This window comes from Pan paniscus, chromosome 2 (assembly GCF_029289425.2).
Source record: "Pan paniscus chromosome 2, NHGRI_mPanPan1-v2.0_pri, whole genome shotgun sequence".
In the NCBI taxonomy this organism is placed as follows: Eukaryota; Metazoa; Chordata; class Mammalia; order Primates; family Hominidae; genus Pan; species Pan paniscus.
Window position 1 is genome coordinate 139,984,689 of NC_085926.1, and position 23,178 is coordinate 140,007,866.

General features: G+C 38.2%; 1 protein-coding gene across 9 annotated transcripts in view; it reads right to left on the minus strand.

Annotated features, from left to right (window-relative positions):
* TFDP2 (transcription factor Dp-2) overlaps window positions 1–23,178 on the minus strand; it is a 207,217-nt gene that overhangs the window by 135,078 nt on the left and 48,961 nt on the right. For 7 of the 9 annotated variants that reach the window (XM_063602581.1, XM_055110566.2, XM_055110570.2 and 4 more), the window contains exons 2-3: window positions 22,071–22,177; window positions 13,387–13,453 (exon numbers count right to left, since the gene is read on the minus strand). In XM_063602581.1, coding sequence (XP_063458651.1) covers window positions 13,387–13,453; window positions 22,071–22,085 — 82 coding nt within the window. In that variant the 5' untranslated portion in view covers window positions 22,086–22,177. Of the gene's footprint in view, window positions 1–13,386; window positions 13,454–22,070; window positions 22,178–23,178 lie in introns of those variants that run through there. The other 2 variants (XM_055110571.2, XM_063602588.1) reach the window with 1 other exon arrangement.

Consider the following 23,178-nt stretch of genomic DNA (forward strand, 5'->3'; position numbering starts at 1 on the left):
AAGAGAGTGGCGTGACATATTTAAAGTTCTGAAGGAAAAAACCTTTTGCCCCAGAATAGTATATCCAGCAAAAATATCCTTCAAACGTGAAGGAGAAATAAAGACTTTCCCAGACAACAAAAGCAAAGAGATTTCATCAACACCAGACCTGTTCTACAAGAAATTCTAAAGAAAGTCCTTCAATCTAAAAGAAAAGGATGTTAATGAGCAATAAGAAATCATCCGAAGGTACAAAACTCACTTATTTTTAACTTTTTTGACATGGAGTCTTGCTCTGTCACCCAGGCTGGAGTGCAGTGGCACGATCTCGGCTCACTGCAACCTCCGCCTCCCAGGTTCAAGTGATTCTCATGCCTCAACCTCCCAAGTAGCTGGGATTACAGATGCACGCTACCATGCCTGGCTAATTCTTGTATTTTTAGTAGAGATGGGGTTTTTGCCATGTTGGCCAGGCTGGTCGCGAACTCTTGACCTCAAGTGATCTGCCCGCCTCAGCCTCCCAAAGTGCTGGGATCACAGGAATGAGCCACCACATCCAGCCAGTTGTCATCTGTTTAAAAAATAATGGGTTATATTATTTGCAAGCCTCATAGTAACCTCAAATCAAACAACATACAATGGATACTCAAAAAATAAAAAGCAAGAAATTAAATCATACCACCAGAGAAAAATCACCTTAACTAAAAGGAACACAGGAAGGAAGGGAAGAAGGAAGGAAGAGAACATCACAAAACAACCAGAATACAATAAAATGGCGGGAGTAAGTCCATACTTATCAACAATAACATCAAATGAAAATGGACTCAACTCTCCAATCAAAAGACATAGAGTGGCTGAATGGATAAAAAACAAGATCCAATGACTTGTTGCCCACAAGAAACATACTTCACCAATAAAGACACATGCAGATACATAAAGAGATGGAAAAAGATATTCCATGACAATGGAAACCAAAAAAGAGCAGATGTAGCTATACTTGTATCAGATAAAACAGACTTCAAGACAAAACTATAAAGAGACAAAGAAGGTCATTACATAAAGGGGTCAATTCAGCAAGAGGATATAACAATTGTAAATATATATGTACCCAACACTGGAGCACCCAGATATATAAAGCAAATATTATTAGTGCTAAACAGACAGATAAACTCCCAATACAATAATAGCTGGAGACTTCAATATCCCACTTTCAGCAATGAACAGATCTTCCAAACAGAAAATCCACAAGGAAACACTAGACTTAATTTTCGCTATAGACCAATTGGACCTAATAAGATATTTACAAAACATTTCATCCAATGGCTGCACAATACACATTCTTTTCTTCAGCACATGGATCATTCTCAAGAGCAGACCATATGTTAGGTAACAAAACAGTCTTAAAACATTCAAAAAATTGAAATATTATGAAGCATCTTCTCTGACCACAATGGAATAAAACTAGACATCAATAACAAGAGGAATTCTAGAAACTGTACAAAGATATGGAAACTGAACAATATGCTACCAGTGGACCAGAGGGTCAAAAAAGAAATTAGAAAGAAATTTAAAATGTACTTGAAACAAATGATAAAAGAAACACAACACACCAAAACCTATGAGATATAGTGAAAGAAGCACTAAGAGGGAAGTTTATGGTATAAGTGCTTATACATCAAAAAAGTGAAAAAACTTCAAACAGATAACCTAATGATGCATCTTAAAGAGCTAGAAAAGCAAGAGCAAACCAAACCTAAAATTTGTAGAAGAAAAGAAAGAATAAGGATCAGAGCAGAAATAAAACAAATTGAAACACAGGAAACAATGCAAAAGATCAATGAAACAAAAAGTTGGTTTTCTGAAAAGATAATATTGACAAAACTTTAGTAAGACTAAGAAAAAAAGAGAGAAGACCCACATAAATAAAATCAGAGACAAAAAAGGAGACATTAAAACTGATACCACGGAAATTCATTAGTGGCTACTAGGAGCAACATGGCTACTATATGCCAATAAATTGGAAAACCTAGAAGAAATGGATAAATTCCCAGACACATACAACCTACCAACACTGAACCATAAAGTAATCCAAAACCTGAACAGACCAATAACGAGTAACAAGACTGAAGCAGTAATAAAAAGGCTTTCAGTAAAGAAAAGCCCAGCACCTGACAGCTTCACTGCTAAATCTTACCAAATATTTAAAGAAGAACTGATATCCATCTTACTCAAACTATTCCAAAAAGTACAGCAGGGGTCCCAAACCCCTGGGCCACAGACTGGTACTGGTCCGTGGCCTGTTAGAAACCAGGCTGCACTGCAGGAGGTGAGTGGCAGGCGAGTGAAAGAAGCTTCATCTGTATTTACAGCTGCTCCCCACTGCTTGCATTAACACCTGACCTCCACCTCTGTCAGATTAGCCACGACATTAGAGTCTCACAGGAGTGCAAACCCTGTTGTGAACTGTGCATGTGAGGGATCTAAGTTGTGTGCTCCTTGTGAGAATCTCATGCCTGATGATGATCTGTCACTGACTCCCGTCACCCCAAGATGGGACCACCTAGTTGCAGGAAAACAAGCTCAGGGCTCCCACTGATTCTACATTATGGTGAGTTGTATAATTACTTCATTATATATCACAATGTAATAATATTAGAAATAAGGTGCACAACAAATGTAATACACTTGAATCATTCTGAAACCATACCACCCCTCACCCCAGTCCATGGAAAAATTGTATTCCACAAAACCAATCCCTGGGGCCAAAAAAGTTGGGGACCATTGAAATGGAGGAGAGATGAATACTTCCAAATTCATTCTACAAGGCTTGTATCACCCAGATGCCAAAACCAGACAAAGAAACATCAAAAAAAGAAAACTACAGGCAAATATCCCTGATGTACACTGATGCAAAAACCCTCAACAAAATACTACTAAACCGTATTCAACAACACATTAAAAAGATCATTGATCATGACCAAGTGGGATGTATCCCAGAGATGCAAAATGGCTCAATGAATGCAAGTCAATCAATGTAATATATCATTTCAATGAAATGAAAGACAAAAACAATATAATCATTTCAACTGATGCTGAAAAAGCATTTGATAAAATTCAACATCGCTTCATGATACAATCCCTAAAAAACTGGGTACAGAAGGAACGTACCTCAACATAATAAAAGGCATACATGACAGACCCACAGCTAGTAAAATACAGGATAGGAAAAAGTGAAAGCCTTTCCTATAAGATCTGGAACACAACAAGGAAGCCTACTTTCAACACTGTTATTCAGTATAGTACTGGAAGTCCTAGCTACAACATTCAGACAAGAGATAAAAATAAAGGGCCATTCAAATTGGAAAGGAAGAAGTCAAATTATCCCTGTTTGCAGATAATATAATATTATATTTTGAAAAATCTAGACTCCACAAAAAAACTATTAGAATTGCTAAGCAAATTCAGTAAAGTTGCTGGACACAAATCAACATACAAAAATCAGTAGCTTTCTAATGGCAACAGTGAACAATCTGAAAAAGTAATTACAAGTAATCCCATTTATAGTAGCTACAAATGAAATTAAATACCTAGGAATTAGTCAAAGAAATGAAAGATCCCTACAATAAAAACTATAAAATACTGATGAAAGAAATTAAAGAGGACACAAAAAATGGAAAGATATTCCATATTCATAGACTAGAAGAATCAGTATTGTTAAAATGTCCACAGTACCCAAGGCAATCTTTAGATTCAATGCAATCCTATCAAAATACCAATGACATTCTTCACAGAAATAGAAAAAACAATCCTAAAATTTATATAGAGCCACAATAGACCCAGAATAGCCAAAGCTATCCTGAGCAAAAAGAACAAAACTGAAGGAATCACATTACCTGACTTCAAATTACACTACAGAGCTATAGTAAACAAAATGGCATGATACTGGCAAAAAAACAGACACATAGACCAATGGAACAGAATAGAGAACCCAGAAATAAATCCATACACCTAGAGTGAACTCATTTTCCACAAAGGTGCCAACAACATACATTGGAGAACAGACAGTTTCTTCAATAAACAGTGCTGGGAAAACTGGATATCCGTATGCAAAAGAATGAAACTAGACCCCTATCTCTCACCATATACAAAAATCAAATCAAAGTGGACTAAAGATTTAAATCTAAGACCTCAATCTATGAAACTACTACAAGAAAACCTTGGGGAAAATCTCCAGGACATTGGTCTGGGCAAGAATTTCTTGAGCAGGACCCCACAAGCACAGGCAACCAAAGCAAAAATGGACAAATGCAAACATACCAAGTAAAAAGTTCCTGCATAGCAAAGGAAACAATCAACAACGTGAGAGACAACCCACAGAATGGGAGAAAACATCCGCAAACTACCCACCTGACAAGAGTTTTATAACCAGAATATAAAAGAGCTAACAATTCAATTAAAAAATGGGCAAAAGATCTGAATAGACATTTCTCAAAATAAGACATATAAATGGCAAACAGGTATATAAAAAGTGCTCAAAATCACTGATTACCAGAGAAATGCAAATTAAAACTACAATGAGATATCATCTCATCCCAGCTAAAATGGCTTTTAACCAAGAGACAGGGAATAACAAATGTCGGTGAGGATGTGGAGAGAAGGGAACCCTTGTACGCTGTTGGCGGGAATATAAGTTAGTACACTACGGAGAACAGTTTGGGAGCTCCTCAAAAAACTAAAAATTGAGCTACCACATGATCCAGCAATCCCACTACTAGGTATACACCCAAAAGAAAGGAAATCAGTATACTGAAGAGACATCTGTATTTCCAGGTTTGTTGCAGCACTATTCACAATAGCCAAGATTTAGAAGCAATCTAAGTGTCCATCAACATACAAATGGATAAAGAAAATGTGGTACATGTACACAGTGGAGTACTATTCGGCCATTAAAAAAAATGAGATCCTGTCATTCACAATATGGAAAGAACCAGAGGTCATTATGTTAAGTGAAATCAGCAAGGCATGGAAAGATAAACTTCACATGTTCTTACTTATTTGTGGGTGCTAAAAACTAAAACAATTGAACACGTGGAGACAGAAAATAAACTATGGTTATCAGAGGCTGGGAAACATAGTGGCGTGGCAGGGATGGCAGGGGGAGTGAGGGTGATTAACGAGTACAAAAAAAACAGAAAGAATAAATAATATTTGATATTAGATTTTTTTATTTTTATTTTTTTTGAGACAGAGACTCGCTCTGTCGCCCAGGCCGGAGTGCAGTGGTGTGATCTCAGCTCAATGCAACCTCTACCTCTCAGATTCAAGCAAGTCTCCCACCTGAGCCTCCCAAGTAGCTGGGATTACAAGCGAGTGCCACCACACTCAGCTAATTTTTATATTTTTAGTAGAGACAGGGTTTCACCATGTTGGCCAGGCTGGTCTCAGACTCCTGACCTCAAGTGATCCGCCTGCCTCCCAAAGTGCTGGGGTTACAGGCATGTGCCATTGCACCCAGCCGGTCAATAATTATACATTTATAAATAACTAAATCAGTGTAACTGGATTGTTTGTAACCACAAAGGACAAATGCTTGAGGGGATGGATACTCCATTTACCACGATGTGATTATTACACATTTGATAAAGTATGCCTATATCAAAGTAACTCAAGTACTCCATAAATATATATGTATACACATCTATTATGTACCCACAAAAAATTTTAAAAATTTTTAATCAAAACTTCAAAATATTAGAAATAAATATGATTATAACCTTATTTTTAAGCTGCACATAAAAAATAATAAAAGAAAATATATTGTTTTAATCTTGTGTATTTGAACTAGATTTTGTATTTTTCTCATTTTTCTTTGTATTTTTTAATGAGCATTTATTACTCTTTTATTAAGGGGGAAAAGTAACAAAAATTTCCCCTGCCAACTGTATATCTGAGCGCAAGGACAAGGGAAGCTGGAAACAGTTAAATCTTAAAAAAAGAGCTCTTCAGGGTATGTGCATATAACGCCTCTTGTCCTACTTCCCATTAGAAGTATTGCTAATAACCTTAGGAAGCTCCACCCACATTAGCCTCATTTTGTCTAACTGATATATCGGATTCCACGTAAGATTTTACTTGGGAAAAGGGTTCTGCTGGTAAAACAGAGAATGGATGGGAAATCTCTACCCATTATCTACTCAGTCAATCAAACTGTGATCCCAGCAATCTACCTTGATTAGTACCTTGCCTCTGACTGAGGTGACCAAATCTCAGTTACCAAATCTACTTTTAAAATATTATTCATGCTTATCATTTCTTTCCCTTCCCTTCTGCCACTATCTTCCGCCCTTGTTCTTTTTCACCTGGATTTGGTGGTAACTTCTGAGAACTTACTGCCTCTCTCTCTTCAGGATCACCTCCACTTCTAGTTTTGTCTACATTCTGCTTCTAGGGTTCTCTTTCTGATGGTATCACTTTATTAAGAATGGGAAAAAAACCAAAGTGTTTTTCCAACTCTTGTACACCATTTAACACAAAATACTTTGCCTCTGGTCACCAAAATGTGTGGGGATTTCTCCCTACTAGCAAAAAATAAATTCTGACACTACCAGGAGATCGCATCAGATCCCACTGGTTAAGGGCTCAGAGCCATAATACTGTCCCCCACTTCACATGCCAGTTGCAAGCACCAGGTTGTAACCTCTGCTTCTGACCAACCAGCTATAAATTGGGGTTCCTCAAACTCCCTACTCAGGTTCGATTAATTTGCTAGAGTGGCTCACAGAACTCTAGCAAAAGGGAAGCACTTTACTTATGTTTATCAGTTAATTTTTAAAGGATATAACAAAGGACATAGATGAACAAGATCAACAGCCAGATGAAGAAATACATAGGGCAAGGTATGGAAGGGCTCCAAGCTCAGAAGCTTCTGTCCCCAGAGTTGGGGTGCGCCACCCTCCTGACACATGGGTGTCTACACCAACCTGGAAACTGTCCAAACCTTACAGTTCAGGGATTTTTATGGAGGCTTCATCACAGAGGTATGATTAATTATTAACTCAATTTCCAGCCCTTCTCCCATCTCCAATGGATAGAGGGTAGAGCTGAAAGCTTCAAGCTTACAATCGTGGCTTTATCTTTCTGGTGACTAGCCCCCATCCAGGAGTCCACCAAGGGTCACCTCATTTGTACAAAAGTCACTCCTAATTACCCAGGAAATCCTGAGGGATTTAGGAGCTCTGTATCAGATGCTCCTATCACTCAGGAAATTACAAAGGTCTTAGGAGTTCTGTGTCAGGAACTGGGGTCAAAGACCAAATATTACAACAAAAGATACTCCTAGTACTCCTATCTACAAGGGTATTAGGAACTCTGTCTCAGGAATCAGGGCAGCGATCAAATGATATGACAAATGATTCTCCTAGCACCCCTATCATTCAGCAAATTACAAGGGTTGTAAGAGTTCTGTGCCAGAGAGTAGGAGCAGAGACTAATATATGTAGTCATGTGTCAATTGGCAATGGGGATAAGTTCTGAGAAATGCTTTGTTAGGTGATTTCATTGTTGTACAAACATCATGGAGTATACTTACACAAACCTAAATGTGTAGCATGTTACTGTACTGAATACTGTAGGCAACTGTAACACATGGTAAGTATTTGTGTACCTAAACATAGCTAAACATAGAAAAGGTACAGTAAAAACAGACTATTATCTTATGGGACCACCACTGGATAGCCATCCATTATTGACTGAAACATCATTATGCAGCACATGACTGCATTTCTTATTATTTCACATACTTCTTTTCTTTTCTTTTCTTTTTTTTTTTTTGAGACAGGGCCTCACTCTGTCACCTAGGCTGGAGTTCAGTGGCACGATCTCAGCTCACTGCAACCTCCACCTTCCAGGATCAAGTGATCCTCCTGCCTCAGCCTCCAGAGAAGCTGGGACTACAGGTACACGCCACCACATCAGCTAATTTTTTTGTAATTTTTGTAGAGGCGGGGTTTTGCCATGTTGCCCAGGCTGGTCTTGAACTGCTGAGCTCAAGCAATCCACCCCCCTTGGCCTCCCAAAGTGTTGGGATTATAGGCATGAGCCATGGCACCCAGCCTATTTTGCATACTTCTTTACTGATTCATTAAGTTGCAGTCTAATTAGCATTACAGATTATGAGTAATAACTTTATTATCTAGGTCTCTACTGTGTAGTCACCTCCTCTGCTACATTGTTACTTCCTCAGTGCATTCTTCTCTGACCCACCCCATCTAAAGCTGAATCTCCTTGCTATTGTATCCTCAGTCCTATACCCTGATATACAGATTTTCACATAACCAGTTTTTTATGTGTATGTGTTTGTAATCTATCTTCCTCACCAGAATGTAAGCTCCATGAGGGAAGGGACTTTGTTCTGTTCCTTGTTTATCCTTAGCACCTAGAAAAATGCCTGGCACATAGTAAGTAAGTACTATTCAATAAATATTTGCTGAATCAATGAAAGAACGTGGCCTACCTCTCAGGTCTCATTTCTTGCCACAAAACAATCTTTATATGTGTCTCACATCTATACTGTTTTCCCTTCTGTAGTATTGGCTGGATATAACGCAACCCTGGAGCAGTCCAGCTATCTTTTTTTTTCCTTTTTTCTCTTTTTTTTGAGACAGAGTTTCACTCTGTCCCCCAGGCTGGAGTGCGGTGGCGTGATCTTGACGCACTGCAACCTCCACCTCCCGGGTTCAGGTGATTCTTGTGTCTCTGCCACCCGAGTAGCTGGGATTACAGGCATGCACCACCACACCTGGCTAATTTCTGTATTTTTAGTAGAGACAGGGTTTCACCATGCTGGCTAGGCTGGGGGCTCGAACTCCTGGGCTCAAGAGATCCGCATGCCTTGGCTTCCCAAAGTGCTGGAATTATAGGTGTGAGCCACCACGCCAGGTCTTTTTTTTTCTTTTTTTTTTTTTTTGAGACAGGGTCATGCTCTGTCACCCAGGCTGGAATGCAGTTGTGCAATCATAGCTCACTGCAGCCTCAAATTCCTGGACTCAGGAAATCCTTCCACCTCAGTCTCCCAGGGTGCTGGGATCATAGGCATGAGCTACTGTGCCCAGACCAGCTATCTTTCTTATTAGTGCTGCTGGACAAAAGTAGTCGACCTCCTGGATTTAATATCCTTTTTTTTTTTTTTGACGGAGTCTTGCTCTGTCACCCAGGCTGGAGTGCAATGACGTGATCTTGGCTCACTGCAACCTCTGCCTCCCTGGTTCAAGTGATTCTCCTGCCTCAGCCTCCCAAGCAGCTGGGATTACAGGTGCCCGCCATCATGCCCAGCTAATTTTTGTATTTTTTAGTAGAGACAGGGTTTCACCATGTTGGTAAGGCTGGTCTCAAACTCCTGACCTCAGGTGTTCCACCCCCCTCAGCCTCTCAAAATGCTGGGATTACAGGCGTGAGTCACTGCGTCCAGCAGGGTTTAAGATCTTTAACCTCAATTGAGTTCAGTGCTGCTCTAACATTCTACAATTTCTTTGTCAATGCTCTTGCATTTGTGCTTTCACCCTCTCTCCTCAGTAGAAAAAAAAAAACATAAAGAACCCAATGGAAATTCTCGAACTGAAAAATGCAATGTCTGAAAAAAAAAATCACTGGCTAGGATTAATAGAATAGTGATAACTGAAAAAAAATAAGCTAACTTGAAGACAGATTAATGAAAATTGTCATATGTGAAGAACACAGAGGAAAAATCGTAGGAAAAAAATGAACCTAACTTCAGGACCTAACTTCAGGGTGTTACAGGTAAGGGATTTGGGATTTTATTTTAATTTAAATAGGAAGTTGCTTAAAAGGGTTTAATTAGGCAGGGGAGTGACCCAGTAACTGCCCTTCTGAGTACTTATCTTAATAAATAAACAAAAACTTAGCTGATTAAAGATTCATTATGAAGTCCAACATCATAGGTTTATATCATATATAGAAATATATATGCATCATATATAACCAACAAAAAAGACAAATATCCAACAATAAGGAAATGAAAAAATGTTTAATAAATCATTACTCATAAGCACAATGAAACAGTATGAAGCTCTAAGAAAGGTATTTATAAATGTCAAAACATGGAAAGTGTGTTTTTTAGATTCAGTCAAAAAAGGAAAATAGACAACTATAATATATACCAGTTTTATAACTTTAAAACATAGTTATATAAATAATTATGAAAAATTACAAAAAAGGTTGTATTAGAAAGGCAGAATTTTTTTTCTATTTTTCAAAAGTTTCTATAATATCATTGCTACATCATCATTTCAATTAAGAAAAATACTTTTCTACATCTCACTTCCAATACAACTCTCATCTTGGGCCTGTAACAAATATTAACTGAATTTTACCAATTAAAAAATATTTAAAAGAAATCTCTTCCAAATCTTGTTGGTTCACTTAATGTGAAGTTCCTTCTGCTGTTACTAGCTAACAGCTCAAAGAGCAACAGTTTTCTTTTAAAACATATAATTATTTCAGCCAGGTGCAGTGACACATGCCTGTAGTCTCAGCTACTCCAGAGGTTTGAACTCCAGGAGTTCAAAACCACCCTGGGCATAGCAAAACCCTGTCTCAAAAACAAACACATGCACATAGCTATTTCAAAATCTGATCTCTCTAGTCCACTCTTAAATGATTCTCTGTCTTCCTCTCCATTTGTTCTATAAAGTTAAACAAACTGAGGTTTTACTCTGTAACTAAACTTTACTGGTGTTAACATCTGTCCAGGGCTAACATTTATACTAGTACTTACCCTTCAGATGCCTATTCTACCATCAAAGACAATCTTTCTCACCTAAACCCCCATTCTCTTTCTTTGTCTTCTGTCTTTTGGAAGCATTTTTCTTTCTTTCTTTTCTTTCTTTTTTTTTTTGGAGACAGACTGTCATTCTGTTGCCCAGGCTGGAGTGCAATGGCGTGATCTCAGCTCACTGCAGCCTCCGCCTCCTGGGTTCAAGTGATTCTCTTGCCTCAGCCTCCACAGTAGCTGGGATTACAGACACCTGCCACCACACCTGGCTAATATTTGTACTTTTAGTAGAGACAGGGTTTCACCATGTTGCTCAGGCTGGTCTCAAACTCCTTACCTCAGGTGATCCACCCACCTTGGCCCCCCAAAGTGCTGGGATTACAGGTGTGAGCGACCATGCCCAGCCAAAAGCATTTTTCCGTGTCACTTTTCCCCTTTATGACTTGCTATCCTCTCTTTATTTTCAAGGTTGCTGCATCATTCCATTATTCTCATTATTGCAATACTCAATATCATAGTCTTCCATGTCTACCAAGCTTGTTGTTCCCACTTCCTTCCCCTGACCTGATTACTACGTTTTATTAGAGCAGAGATTCCCAGTTACGTGTTGTGAATAAGCTATGGGTATACAAAAGAATGGAGTCCCTCAGCCCTCACGGCAGTCTGGAGTGGCCTTGGGCAGCTGAAGCTTCTAGGTAGCTTAATCCTGACCTTAAGCAGCCTTTTTGTTTAGCCCTAGTGCATCCCACAAATGTTATCATTTTCTATGAATGTTGTCATGTGGGAAAAAAAATGAGGAGCATTGAGGCTTAAAGTATCTCTTAAATGGCCTCATAATACATACCTTAACTCTCAGAATCATTCCCACGGACTATTATTATTATTAAGCTAGGCCAGGTGTGGTGGCTTAAACCTGGCCAACAAGGTGAAACCCTGGAAACCCTGTCTCTACCAAAAATACAAAAAGTAGCCGGGCATTGTGGCATGTGCCTGTAATCCCATCTACTTGGGAGGCTGAGGAAGGAGAATCACTTGAACCCGGGAAGTGGAGGTTGCAGTGAGCCAAGATCATGCCACTGCACTCCAGCCTGGGCAACAGAGTGAGACTCTGCCACCAAAAAAAAAAAAAAAAAAAAAAAATTAAGCTAGACATTTTTATATTGGAATATAGATGTCTCTAGCCTGCTCTCTAGAACAGTGGTCCCCAACCTTTTTTGGTACCAGAGACCAGTTTCGTGGAAGACAATTTTTCCATGGACGGGGGTGGAGAGAGATGGATGGTTTCAGGATGAAACTGTTCCACCTCAGATAATCAGGCATTAAATTCTCTTAAGGACTGCACAACCCAGATCCCTCCCATGTGCAGTTCACAATAGGGTTCGCCCTCCTATGAGAATCTAATGCTCACTTGCTGGCCGCTCACCTTCTGCTATGCAGCCTGGTTCCTAACAGGCCATGAACTCACAGCCTGGGAATTGGGAACCTCTGCTCTAGAGTACGTCTCCCACCTTAGACATAAACCCTTTAAGGAAGCTGATGTTTCTCTCATAGCTATTTATATTGTAATAGATCTTTTTCCTACAGTTTATAATGAAAAATTTCAAATATACACAAAAGAGAAAGGAAAGGAATAATGAAACCCCACAGAAATATTACCTAACTTAAACAAATAATCAACTTAAGACAATATTGTTTTATCTATAATACCACCCACTTTACCCTCCTTCTCCTAGTGGATTATTTTGAAGCCAATTCCAGACATCATATAATTTCATCCGTAGACATTTCAGCATGTATCTCTATATACCACAAGATATTGTTCAAGGAGACATATTGAAAGATACTGCTGGTTCCTGTGTAAGTTCTTGTACTGGTGGGTCAGAATACTTTTTTTTTTTTTTTGAGACAAGGTCTCATTCTGTCACCCAGGCTGGAGTACAGTGGCATGATTATGGCTCACTGCAGCCTCAACCTTCCAGGCTCAAGCAATCCTCCTACACTGGCCTCCTGAATAGCTGGGACTACAGGTACACACCACCATGCCCGGCTAAGTTTTTGTAAAGACAGAGTCTCACTATGTTACCCAGGCTGGTCTCAAACTCCTGGGCTCAAGTGATCCACCCACCTCGGCCTCCCAAAGTGCTGGGATTACAGGTGTGAGCCACTGCACCAAGCCAGTGGGCCAGATTTCTGATATAAGCATTCTTCCAGTAAGACATATATTAGTCAAAGAAATACACACATACACATGTATATAAAATATACAAAACATATATATATGTATTTTCTCTACTGTACTTCCTTACAACTTAAACCATTTGAAAGTAGGATTGTCAAACAAGAAAATCAAGAAAAAAGTGGTCTGAACAGTTTCAATTGTAATAAGATCATTGATAAGGGATCTTAGAGATCTCTTAGGAAAGAGAAAAATCACACACAAAAATCCTCCGTCTGTCAGAGGTAAATGACTTTCATACAGCACAAGTTATGTGGCATGGAACAACGTGCTAATATCATAAAATTATTATACATAAAGTAATTCATGTAGCTGCATATTTTACAAAACAAATGCAATAAAACTAACTTAATTCAGAAAAATTTTATTCAATAATCCTTACCTTTTGTTGGACTGAGATTCTGATCTATAAATCCTCTTACTTCTGCATTTGTGGAAGTCAAACCAACCTGAATAAAACCGTTTAAAAATTTAAAAATAGAATATTAAGTAGTATGTGTTCACTTAACAAGCTATTTTATATCTTCCATCAGACGTCCATATCAAATATATATAGCCACATCAAATGAATTAATTATATTAACCACAGGAGTATTATTTTAAAATGAAATGTTGACATATTATTTAAAAGGGGAAAAATATTGCCTGTAGTCCCAACTACTTGGGAGGCTGAGGTCGGAGGATTGCTTGAGCCTGGGAGGCAGAGGTGTTGCAGTGAGCTGAGATCATGCCCCTGCACTCCAGCCTGGATGACAGAGTGAGACCCTGTCTCAAAAAAAAAAAAAAGGTGAGGGGAATATGAATTGTCCAGCTTAAGATAAAAATTAATGAAATACTATTACTTATGAGCAGAACTGAGATTTTACAGATTTTACTGACAGTTCTTTGAAAGCAAGTAAGTAATGTGGCAGCCATGAAGTTGCCAATAGATATTTCAAAATTCCATCCCCACTGTTGCCCTTAATTTGTACTATTCTTAATCACTATCTAAAATGCTTTCAATACTATGACATGTGAGGAATCAAATAAAGACCATTAACACCACAATGCAGAAGTAAAATACATTGGCCTTAAGTCCAACTGCTTGGATTCATATTCTGGACCATCAAGCCTACTAGGGGTTTGGCCTTGGTCAAGTCATGCATTTCCTCATCTGTAAATTGGAGGGTGATACCAGTACTTAGCAATTCAGGTTGTTATAAAGACTAAATGAGATAATTCATGTAAAGCATATAGCACAGGATTTGGCACATACTGCTCAATCCATGTCAGCATACGTTACTGTCAGTATTATACTTGAGGGACTACCCACAGCAAGTATTTATGAATTCACTTTTAGATAATTTATTTCATTTAAGGTAATATCCACTACACTACTTGGCATCACAGAGCTGAATACAGTAATATCATCAAACAGAATATCAGAAATATATTACAAAGCCTGGAGGAAAAAAAAACCTCAATTTTTGAAAACTTGGCAGAATGCAAACATCCAAAAATTGGCTCTATTATTACTATCAAATACTTTTTGTAAGCATTGAAGATTTGTAACCTTGAAACATTACAATTTTGTTACATTACACTAACTTGTAACATCACAAGTTTGTGGTATGATACCTCAAACTATTCTTTTTTTTTTTTTTTCCAGATGGCGTTTCACTCTTGTGGCCCAGGCTGGAGTGCAATGGCACCATCTTGGCTCACTGCAACCTCCGCCTCCCGGGTTCAAGTGATTCTCCTGCCTCAGCCTCCCAGGTAGCCGGGATTACAGGCACCTGCCACCACGCCCAGCTAATTTTTGTATTTTTAGTAGAGAAGGGGTTTTACCATGTTGGCCAGGCTGGTCTCGAACTCCTGACCTCAAGTGATCTGCCCACCGTAGCTTCCCAAAGTGCTGGGATTACAGGCATCAGTCACCACGCCCAGCCCTCAAACTATACTTTCAAGATACTACCACATGGAAAGGATTTTTTAACCCCTTTACTGAGATATCATTGATATATAAAAATGGCATACACTTAAGGTGTACATCTTGATGTTTTGATATATGTATACATTGTAAAATGATCACCACAGTCAAGCTGACATATCCATTACCTCTATATAGCTATTATTGTGTATATGTGTGTTGCGAAGATTCAATTTAAGATCTATCCTTTTAGCAAATTACAAGCACACAATACAGTACTATTAATTATCATCACTGTGCAGCACATCAGATCTCCAGCAATCTGAAAAGATTTTAAAGCACACAAAGCTTTATAACTTTATAACTATCCACTTATTGTTTTAAACACTGACTACTTATATTTTTCTTCTTTTTTTTTTTCAGATGGAGTTTCGTTTTTGTTGCTCAGGCTGGAGTGCAATGGCACAATCTCGGCTTACTGTAACCTCTGCGTCCCGGGTTCAAGCAATTCTCCTGCCTCAACCTCCCAAGTAGCTGGGATTACAGGTGTCCACCACCACGCCCAGCTAATTATGTATTTTCAGTAGAGACAGGGTTTCACCATGTTGGTCAGGCTGGTCTCAAACTCCTGTCCTCAAGTGATCCACCCATCTTGGCCTCCCAAAGTACTGGGATTACAGGCGTGAGCCACCGCGCCTGGCTGTATTTATATTTTTCATAAGCAATTATTTGATAGTTTATAATATCAATGTAAGAGCTAATTATTTCATTATTTGATAATTCAATGCTCTACTAAGACTTCAAATGCTCTACTAATAGCTGTTTCTTTCTGTCAAGAAGTATGTTAGCAGTAATATTTCTACATATTTTTCATATCCTAACAAGTGATTTTTGATGCAAATCTCTAGAATCTATCATCATCAAATTTTTATGACAGTAGCTGAGACTAAGTCATCTAGAAAATGGCCTCTTAATTCTTTGTAGATAATAGTGCAGATAATTAACTTTGTCCAGCTTCTTATCACTTTTCAGTTAGAAATAAAGACAATACTTTCCAACAAAATTTGCAACAAATAACTATATGTTATGGCTCTTCAGTTGCTCACAAATAATGTTAAATATCCAACTTGTTGATTTGTTGAAGAGTTTATTGTGCCATTACTAATAACTCCCCCCTCCTTTTTAAACTTTTCTGCTATAGGAAGATGACAGAGGCAAAACTTGTTGGTGTTCTACTTTAAAAAGAAAGCAAAGAAGGCAAAGACAGCCTTTCATAAATTCCATGCTTGATACAATATAACCATTTAAATACATGTATTATAATAACTTCAAAAGGATCAGTTTATACCTTTTTGTTATTATACAACCTCAACTAAACCTCAAAAACCTCAACTAAAACCACATATTCATAATAGAGAGTTCAGTTACTGGGTTACCGTTATGCTTAAACACCTGCTCTTAATATCCAACTTCTGCAGAGTAAAACAGCCAACGAATGTGGAAACTTTTTAAGCAGTTGTACACCTGCATCTTAAGAACCAACAAATTGTACTCCAAAAAGATAAAAGTCAATTGTGAGTCCATACTGCATGCTAATCTTAGTCTCATAGATGGAGGGGAGGTGTTTGTATTTAAAGCTTATATATAAAACCAAAATATATTTAATTAAAACTTCAAAATACGTATTAATTTCTACTATCATAAACACTTTGTAAAGATTCAAAAAAACTGTATTATTTGAGAGTAGAAAAAGTTGGCTAGCGAAAGCATCCTAAAATATTAGCCATTCTTCCCTTATTCTACCTATTTAAAAAGGACTTATCTTTCAATGAACAAGAGAAAAAAGTGAACTCATATTTCATGTTAAATTCTTTGCCTAATCATGTCCTGAGGAAAATATGCTGAGTATTCCTCTCTTTTTTCTCAATTTTTTAGAATAAATTGTATTGTCTGTATTTAAGGTATAAAACACGATGTTATAAGATACATATATATAAAATGGTTACTATAGTGGGTATTCCAATGCTGTGTTGTGTACTATATAACCAGTCACTATGCGTTTACTGAATTCAAAGTATTTAAGTTCAATTTTTAAGAATCAGATCATATTGACTAATAATATTGTAATTTCATTGATATTCAACATTTCTGACTGACATAACATTACTGAAATGTTCAGAGTAAGATCATCTGTGCTCAGTTAAGCTCTACTTTTCACAGGCAAGGTGATCGTGGAACGGTCACTACAAAATGGGAATGATAGAACGTATGTGCAAGACAAACTAAAGAGCTCATAGGATCGAGTCAAATGATTATGTAAATATATCTGTTAATTTGGCAAAAATATATCTATTAATATGCCAAAGCAATATTTAAGTGTGGGTTGTCATCCAAATGGCAATGGCTTCCAACACTTCAACCCTGACACAGACCATATGCAAAAGAGAAATGCAAATGACCAATAAACGTACAGAATGTTAGTTTACTTAACTAGTAATCAGAGAAATGTAATAAATTGCACACCATTTTTTGCTGATTAAATTGGCAAAGATTTATAAACATATAAAAAGAAATGTAACTTTCATATACCACAAGTATATATATAAATCTGTGCAATCTTAGCAATATGAATCAAAAGCTCTAAAAAATTATACACACTTTGGCTCAGTAATTTCATAGAATTTTTCTTCTGGAGATAATATGATGAGTGAGCAAAAACAGACAAAATGTTCCAAAAAGGAAAAAAGCAGAAGTAACTTAATGGTCAATATTAGGAAACTGGTGTAATATCCATACAATAAATAACATAAAATAGCCACTTAGGCCAGGCACCATGGCTCATGCCTGTAATAGGAGCGCCTAGGGAGGCTAAGGCAGGAAGATTGCTTGAGCCCAAGAGTTTGAGACCAGCCTTAAGGAACATAGTGAGATCCTGTCTCTACAAAGAAAAGAAGAAATTAGGTGGGCAAGGTGCCTGTAGTTCCGCTACTGGAGAGGCTGAGGTGGGAGCATCGCTTGAGCCCAGGAGGTCGAGGCTGCAGTGAGCCATGATCACGCCACAGCACTCCAGCCGGGGCAACAGAGCAAGACCCTGTCCCAAACTAAACTAAACTAAAATAGACACTTAAAATGATGTTCCAGAGATATCAAGATAAGAAAATGCATTCATCACAGAAATTAAATAGTAGCCAGGCACGGTGGCTCATGTCCATAAACCCAGCAATTTATAGTCCCTATTGCCCAGGCTAGAGTGTAGTGGCACGATCTCGGCTCACTGCAACCTCTGCCTCCCAGGTTCAAGTGATTATCTTGCCTCAGCCCCTCTGGCCCAAGTAGCTGGGATTACAGGCACGCTGCCACCACGCCCAGCTAATTTTTGTATTTTTAGTAGAGATGGGGTTTTACCATGTTGGCCAGGCTGGTCTCGAACTCCTGACCTCAAGTATCGCCTGCCTTGGCCTCCCAAAGTGCTCGGATTACAGGCGTGAGCCATCGCGTTGGGCCAATGTCTATACATTTTGATTGCTATATATACAAATTTGTATACAAATCAGATATCTTCCTAAGCAAAATTTTGCTGACAGTCTCTAGGCTATTTTTTCTTTTCTTTATCTGTATTTTCTAATTTTTCCATAATGAGTATTACAGCCTACATGTTTTTCTTAAAGATTCATTGACAAGGCAAAAAAAAAAAAAACCTTCAAAAATTATATTTCAAATTATTTACTGTATTATTGCTTAAATTAGAACACAACTGCATTTTTGGTCTAGAAAAATATTACTGGATACTAGATACTATCTGATAGCAATTTCACCCCAGATACAATAAATATGTTGCCAGCTCCTCACCTCTTCCTTTTGCAAAGTGATCAATCCTACATCTCATGTAGTTCTAGTAAGACAATTAATCTTAGAGGCTCAAAGTGGGCTCATGACTCAAAGCCTGGCCACTTACCGTATCCCACTTCCATCTCCACGGAGTTTAAGCAAGGTCAACTCAAACTTCTCCATAGATTTTGAAACATAAATACTAAAAAGGGGCCAGGTGCAGTGGCTCACACCTGTAATCCCAGCACTATGGGAGGCCAAGTCAGGCAGATCCCTTGAAGCCAGGGGTTTGAGACCAGCCTGAGCAACATAGCCAGACTCCATCTCTTTAAAAAACAAAAGTTCCCTCTCTCCTTCTGAGACAAGTATTATGAGGCCAATGCAAGCCATTATGCCACCATACAGAAGGCCTAAAGATGGAAGAAGACAGACCCCTGACATCATAGTTTGATCCCTGGAATCTAGATGTGTTTGAAGCAGCCTCTAGACTTTTCAATTATATAAGTCAATACATTCCACTTTTTGTGTTAAGCTGTTTTGATAGGGTTTCGATCATTTGCAACTATAAGAGACCTAATAAAGCATGGATAAGACAAAAGTAAATCTTCACAAAAAAACTGTTGTCATCAGAGACATGTAAAATGAGAAAATTTAAAATGTACATATTTGAATACATGGTTAGTAATGCCTCTGTAAGAGGGCAATCTCTTCCCTATCTATAATCTCTTCTGTGTTTGTGAGTCACTTCTCAGTAACATGTGACACAATTGATCACTTCCCCTTGAAACACTTTCTTCACCTGGGCCTCCAGATCATCAGGACAACTCTTTTCTTCCTGTCTTTGCCCATTCTTTGAGTGTCCTTTATGGCTTCTCTTGCTTTCCATCTTTTTGTTGGAGAATCCCTGTGCTCAGACCTTGGTCCTTATATATTTGCTATCCATGCACTCACTATATGATCACATGTAGTCCCATTGCTTTACAATGATTTTAATATGAAATGACCCGGGCCAGGCACGGTGGCTCACACTTATAATCCCAGCACTTTGGGAGGCTGAGGCAGGCAGATTACCTGAGGTCGGGAGTTTGAGACCAGCCTGACCAACATGGAGAAACCCCGTCTCTACTAAAAATACAAAATTAGCCGGGCATGGTGCACATGCCTGTAATCCCCCAGCTACTTGGGAGGCTGAGGCAGGAGAATCACTTGAACCTGGGAGGCAGAGGTTGCAGTGAGCTGAGATTGTGCCATTGTATTCCAGCCCGGGCAACAGAGAAAGACTCCATTTCAAAAAAAAAAAAAGAAATGACCCAAAAATTTCTACCTCCATTCCTAAGCTTTCCCCTGAGTGCCAGAGTCACTTATCAAATTGCCTAGCCAATATCTCCACTTGGAAGTTTTTAGGTTTCTCAACTTTAGTATGTTCAAAACAGAATATTTAAGTTCATCACAATATCCTATACCTCCCTAAGAATTCCTCTTCTAATTAAACAGCACAGTCATTTACCCAGTTACACAAGTCAAATACTGAGAAGTCTCTAACTTCTTTCCTGCCCTCATATCCTAATGACTCAATAAATCTTAATGACTGTCCCTAAATGATAATGAAGCAAAATCTGTATCTGCTTCTAGTTACCAATGCATGTTAAAAGCAATGTTCTGAATTATAACCCAAAATAAGCAAACAGACATAATGCAATAAGGATTTGTTTGTTAATGCTATTGTTCGGCTGCATAATGGGCAATATTTAGAACTATCGGTCTGACTCACAAGAAACCCTTTATCATCTTTCCTCACACACTGTGCTGGACCCTCAGCAGCCATTTCATGCAACAACACTTGCTTCTCCTGGTCACAACTAACTAAAGCACTAGTCAACATCAGACTTTAACTGTGCCAGAGGCTCCTCCTAAGGAGTCTGAAACTAGAAAGGCAGGCAGGATGTATCAAGCTACCTCCTTCCCTTTTTTTTTCTTGAGACGAAGTCTCGCTCTTGTCCCCCAGGCTGGAGTGCAATGGGGTAATCTCAGCTTACTGCAACCTCTGCCTCCCAGGTTCAAGGGATTCTCCTGCCTCAGCCTCCCGAGTAGCTGGAATTACAGGCGTCTGTCACCGCGCCTGGCTACTTTTTGTATTTTTAGTAGAGACGGGATTTCACCATGTTGGCCAGGCTGGTCTCGAACTCCTGACCTCAGGTGATCCGCCCACCTTGGCCTCCCAAAGTGCTGGGATTACAGGCGTGAGCCACCGTGCCTGGCCTGCCTCCTTCCCTTTCTTCACACCTCTCTCTGAACAGGCTGGTCCCCTAACATATAGATGGAAATGCTGAGTGGGGCCATGTTCCACCATCCTGGCTGGGGAACTGAGAAAGATGATTTGGACAGACAGACAGAGGGATAAATGAAGCAGGTACACAGTAACAAGCTGAGAGAGATGAGAAATGAAAACCAAATACTGCTTCAATTCCTGCTGGATTTCTAGTTTCTGGGCCTGGATCTTTCTGAGGGCCCATAAAATTCCCACTCTTAAATTCCTTGAGACATCCCTGCATCTTTATAACAAATTCCCTTTTTGTTTAATTCCCAGTCAAAGATTCCTACATAATAATATAGGAACAGTAAAGCAATTATACTTTAATACATATAACATTGGAACAGTAAAGCAATTTATAAATAATTCCCCTATATGTTGTACTCTTTAAGGCACAATTCTTTACCATAACTGGAAACAAACTCATTAATAAACAGTGACAAATAAATAAATAAATAAAGAGTGACCTACAACTTGAAAGGAGATATATTCAGAAATGATCACCTCAAGTAGAGGGAAAAACTTGAATAACTTCTCCAAAACATCTAAAATCTAATGTTTCTTCAGGAACCATCTCATGGAAGGTAGCAAGCTACTTTCAGACAATATCTGAGCACATACATTTCCCTGAGTAACCAAAAAATAAAAAAAAAAAAATTAAGCCAAAGAAAACAGTGATTTGCTCAAAAAGGCCAAGTAACCCTCCAGCAAGTACCAAAACAAATTTATTACAATATCCAAAAGAGGAGGGCAGGGTGGGAAACTTTCTGGAGATAGCAATTTGCAGCTGTTGAGAAGTAACTTGGTGCCAATTTGCAAGAATGCTACTATCTCCATTAGGGCACCATATTCAATCGCATTAAAGCTTATCTCATATTCTGCATAAACATAAACAAATACAATTATAAATCCATGCAAGTAAATTAAATCTGATTAACCAGAATGGTGAGAAAATATGTAGGAAAAAGCACAGCTCACTTTAAACAATACTTACATTAAAAAATTTACAAATACTTACATTTTTTGCCGTCATGTCAAACTGTATTCTATTTAAGATTCTGTAAAGCCATTAAAAAAATAAAAAGAAAAAAACCTTCGTCTTCAATAATTCTTTAAAAGAACAACCTGTTAAAGGAAAACAGAGGGAATAGTAATGTAATAATAATAATAGGCAACATTTATGTCATATTTACTATGTGACATGCATTGTTATCAAAGTGAACTGTCTAAATTAATCTTCACAACAACACTATGAGGTTTGTACCATCTTAATCCCCATTTTCCAAATAAAAACTAGGGCTTAGAAAGGTTAACTAATTTGACCATGTCAACTCAGTTCACAAGTGATGGAGCCTGGGCTTTGAAATGGTATTAGGCTATGCTGCTTTAGAAAATCCACTGAAAGAAACACCAGGGCTTCTTGGAGAAATGGCTGATTCTAGTACAAGATAAACCTAGAACATCTTATTGTGCCTAAAGTAAGGAAGGGCTCAAAAAATGATGGAGACATGTCAAAAGTACACAGAAATCAGCTTAAAGAGCCTACAGCTGGACAATTTTCAACAACTGAACACCAAAGTACATACTGATAGTAACAGATTATAAACCCATTGAATAGAGCCTACAGCTGGACAATTTTCAACAACTGAACACCAAAGTACATAATGATAGTAACAGATTATAAACCCATTGAATAAAATAATAATCCAGGATTACTGGGGCTAAAGGGGGAGATGAGAAATTCTTTGCAGTAGAACGCCAACTAATAAATATAAATGAGTGATACAGTTAGTAAAACTTCCATTTTGGAACCATCATAACTAATAAGAGAAGAATAATTAATACACAGTAAAACTAGTCAGTGAAAATATGGTGAAAAATAGGATATTTCCATAGCACTGAAATATCTCCCTACAAAATACCTACTAATTCAAATTTTCCAGTGAAAGAAATATGGCATAAATCACTTTAGCCAAGTGATCAAAGTTACCAAATGATTACCAATAATGGGGCAAGCCAACATGTGTCTCTTCAAGCGCACTGAGATGGATACAGCATGAATTCTGAGGTACGTTTGCCCAATACGCAAAATCTAAATTTAATCATGAGGAAATATCAGAGAAATC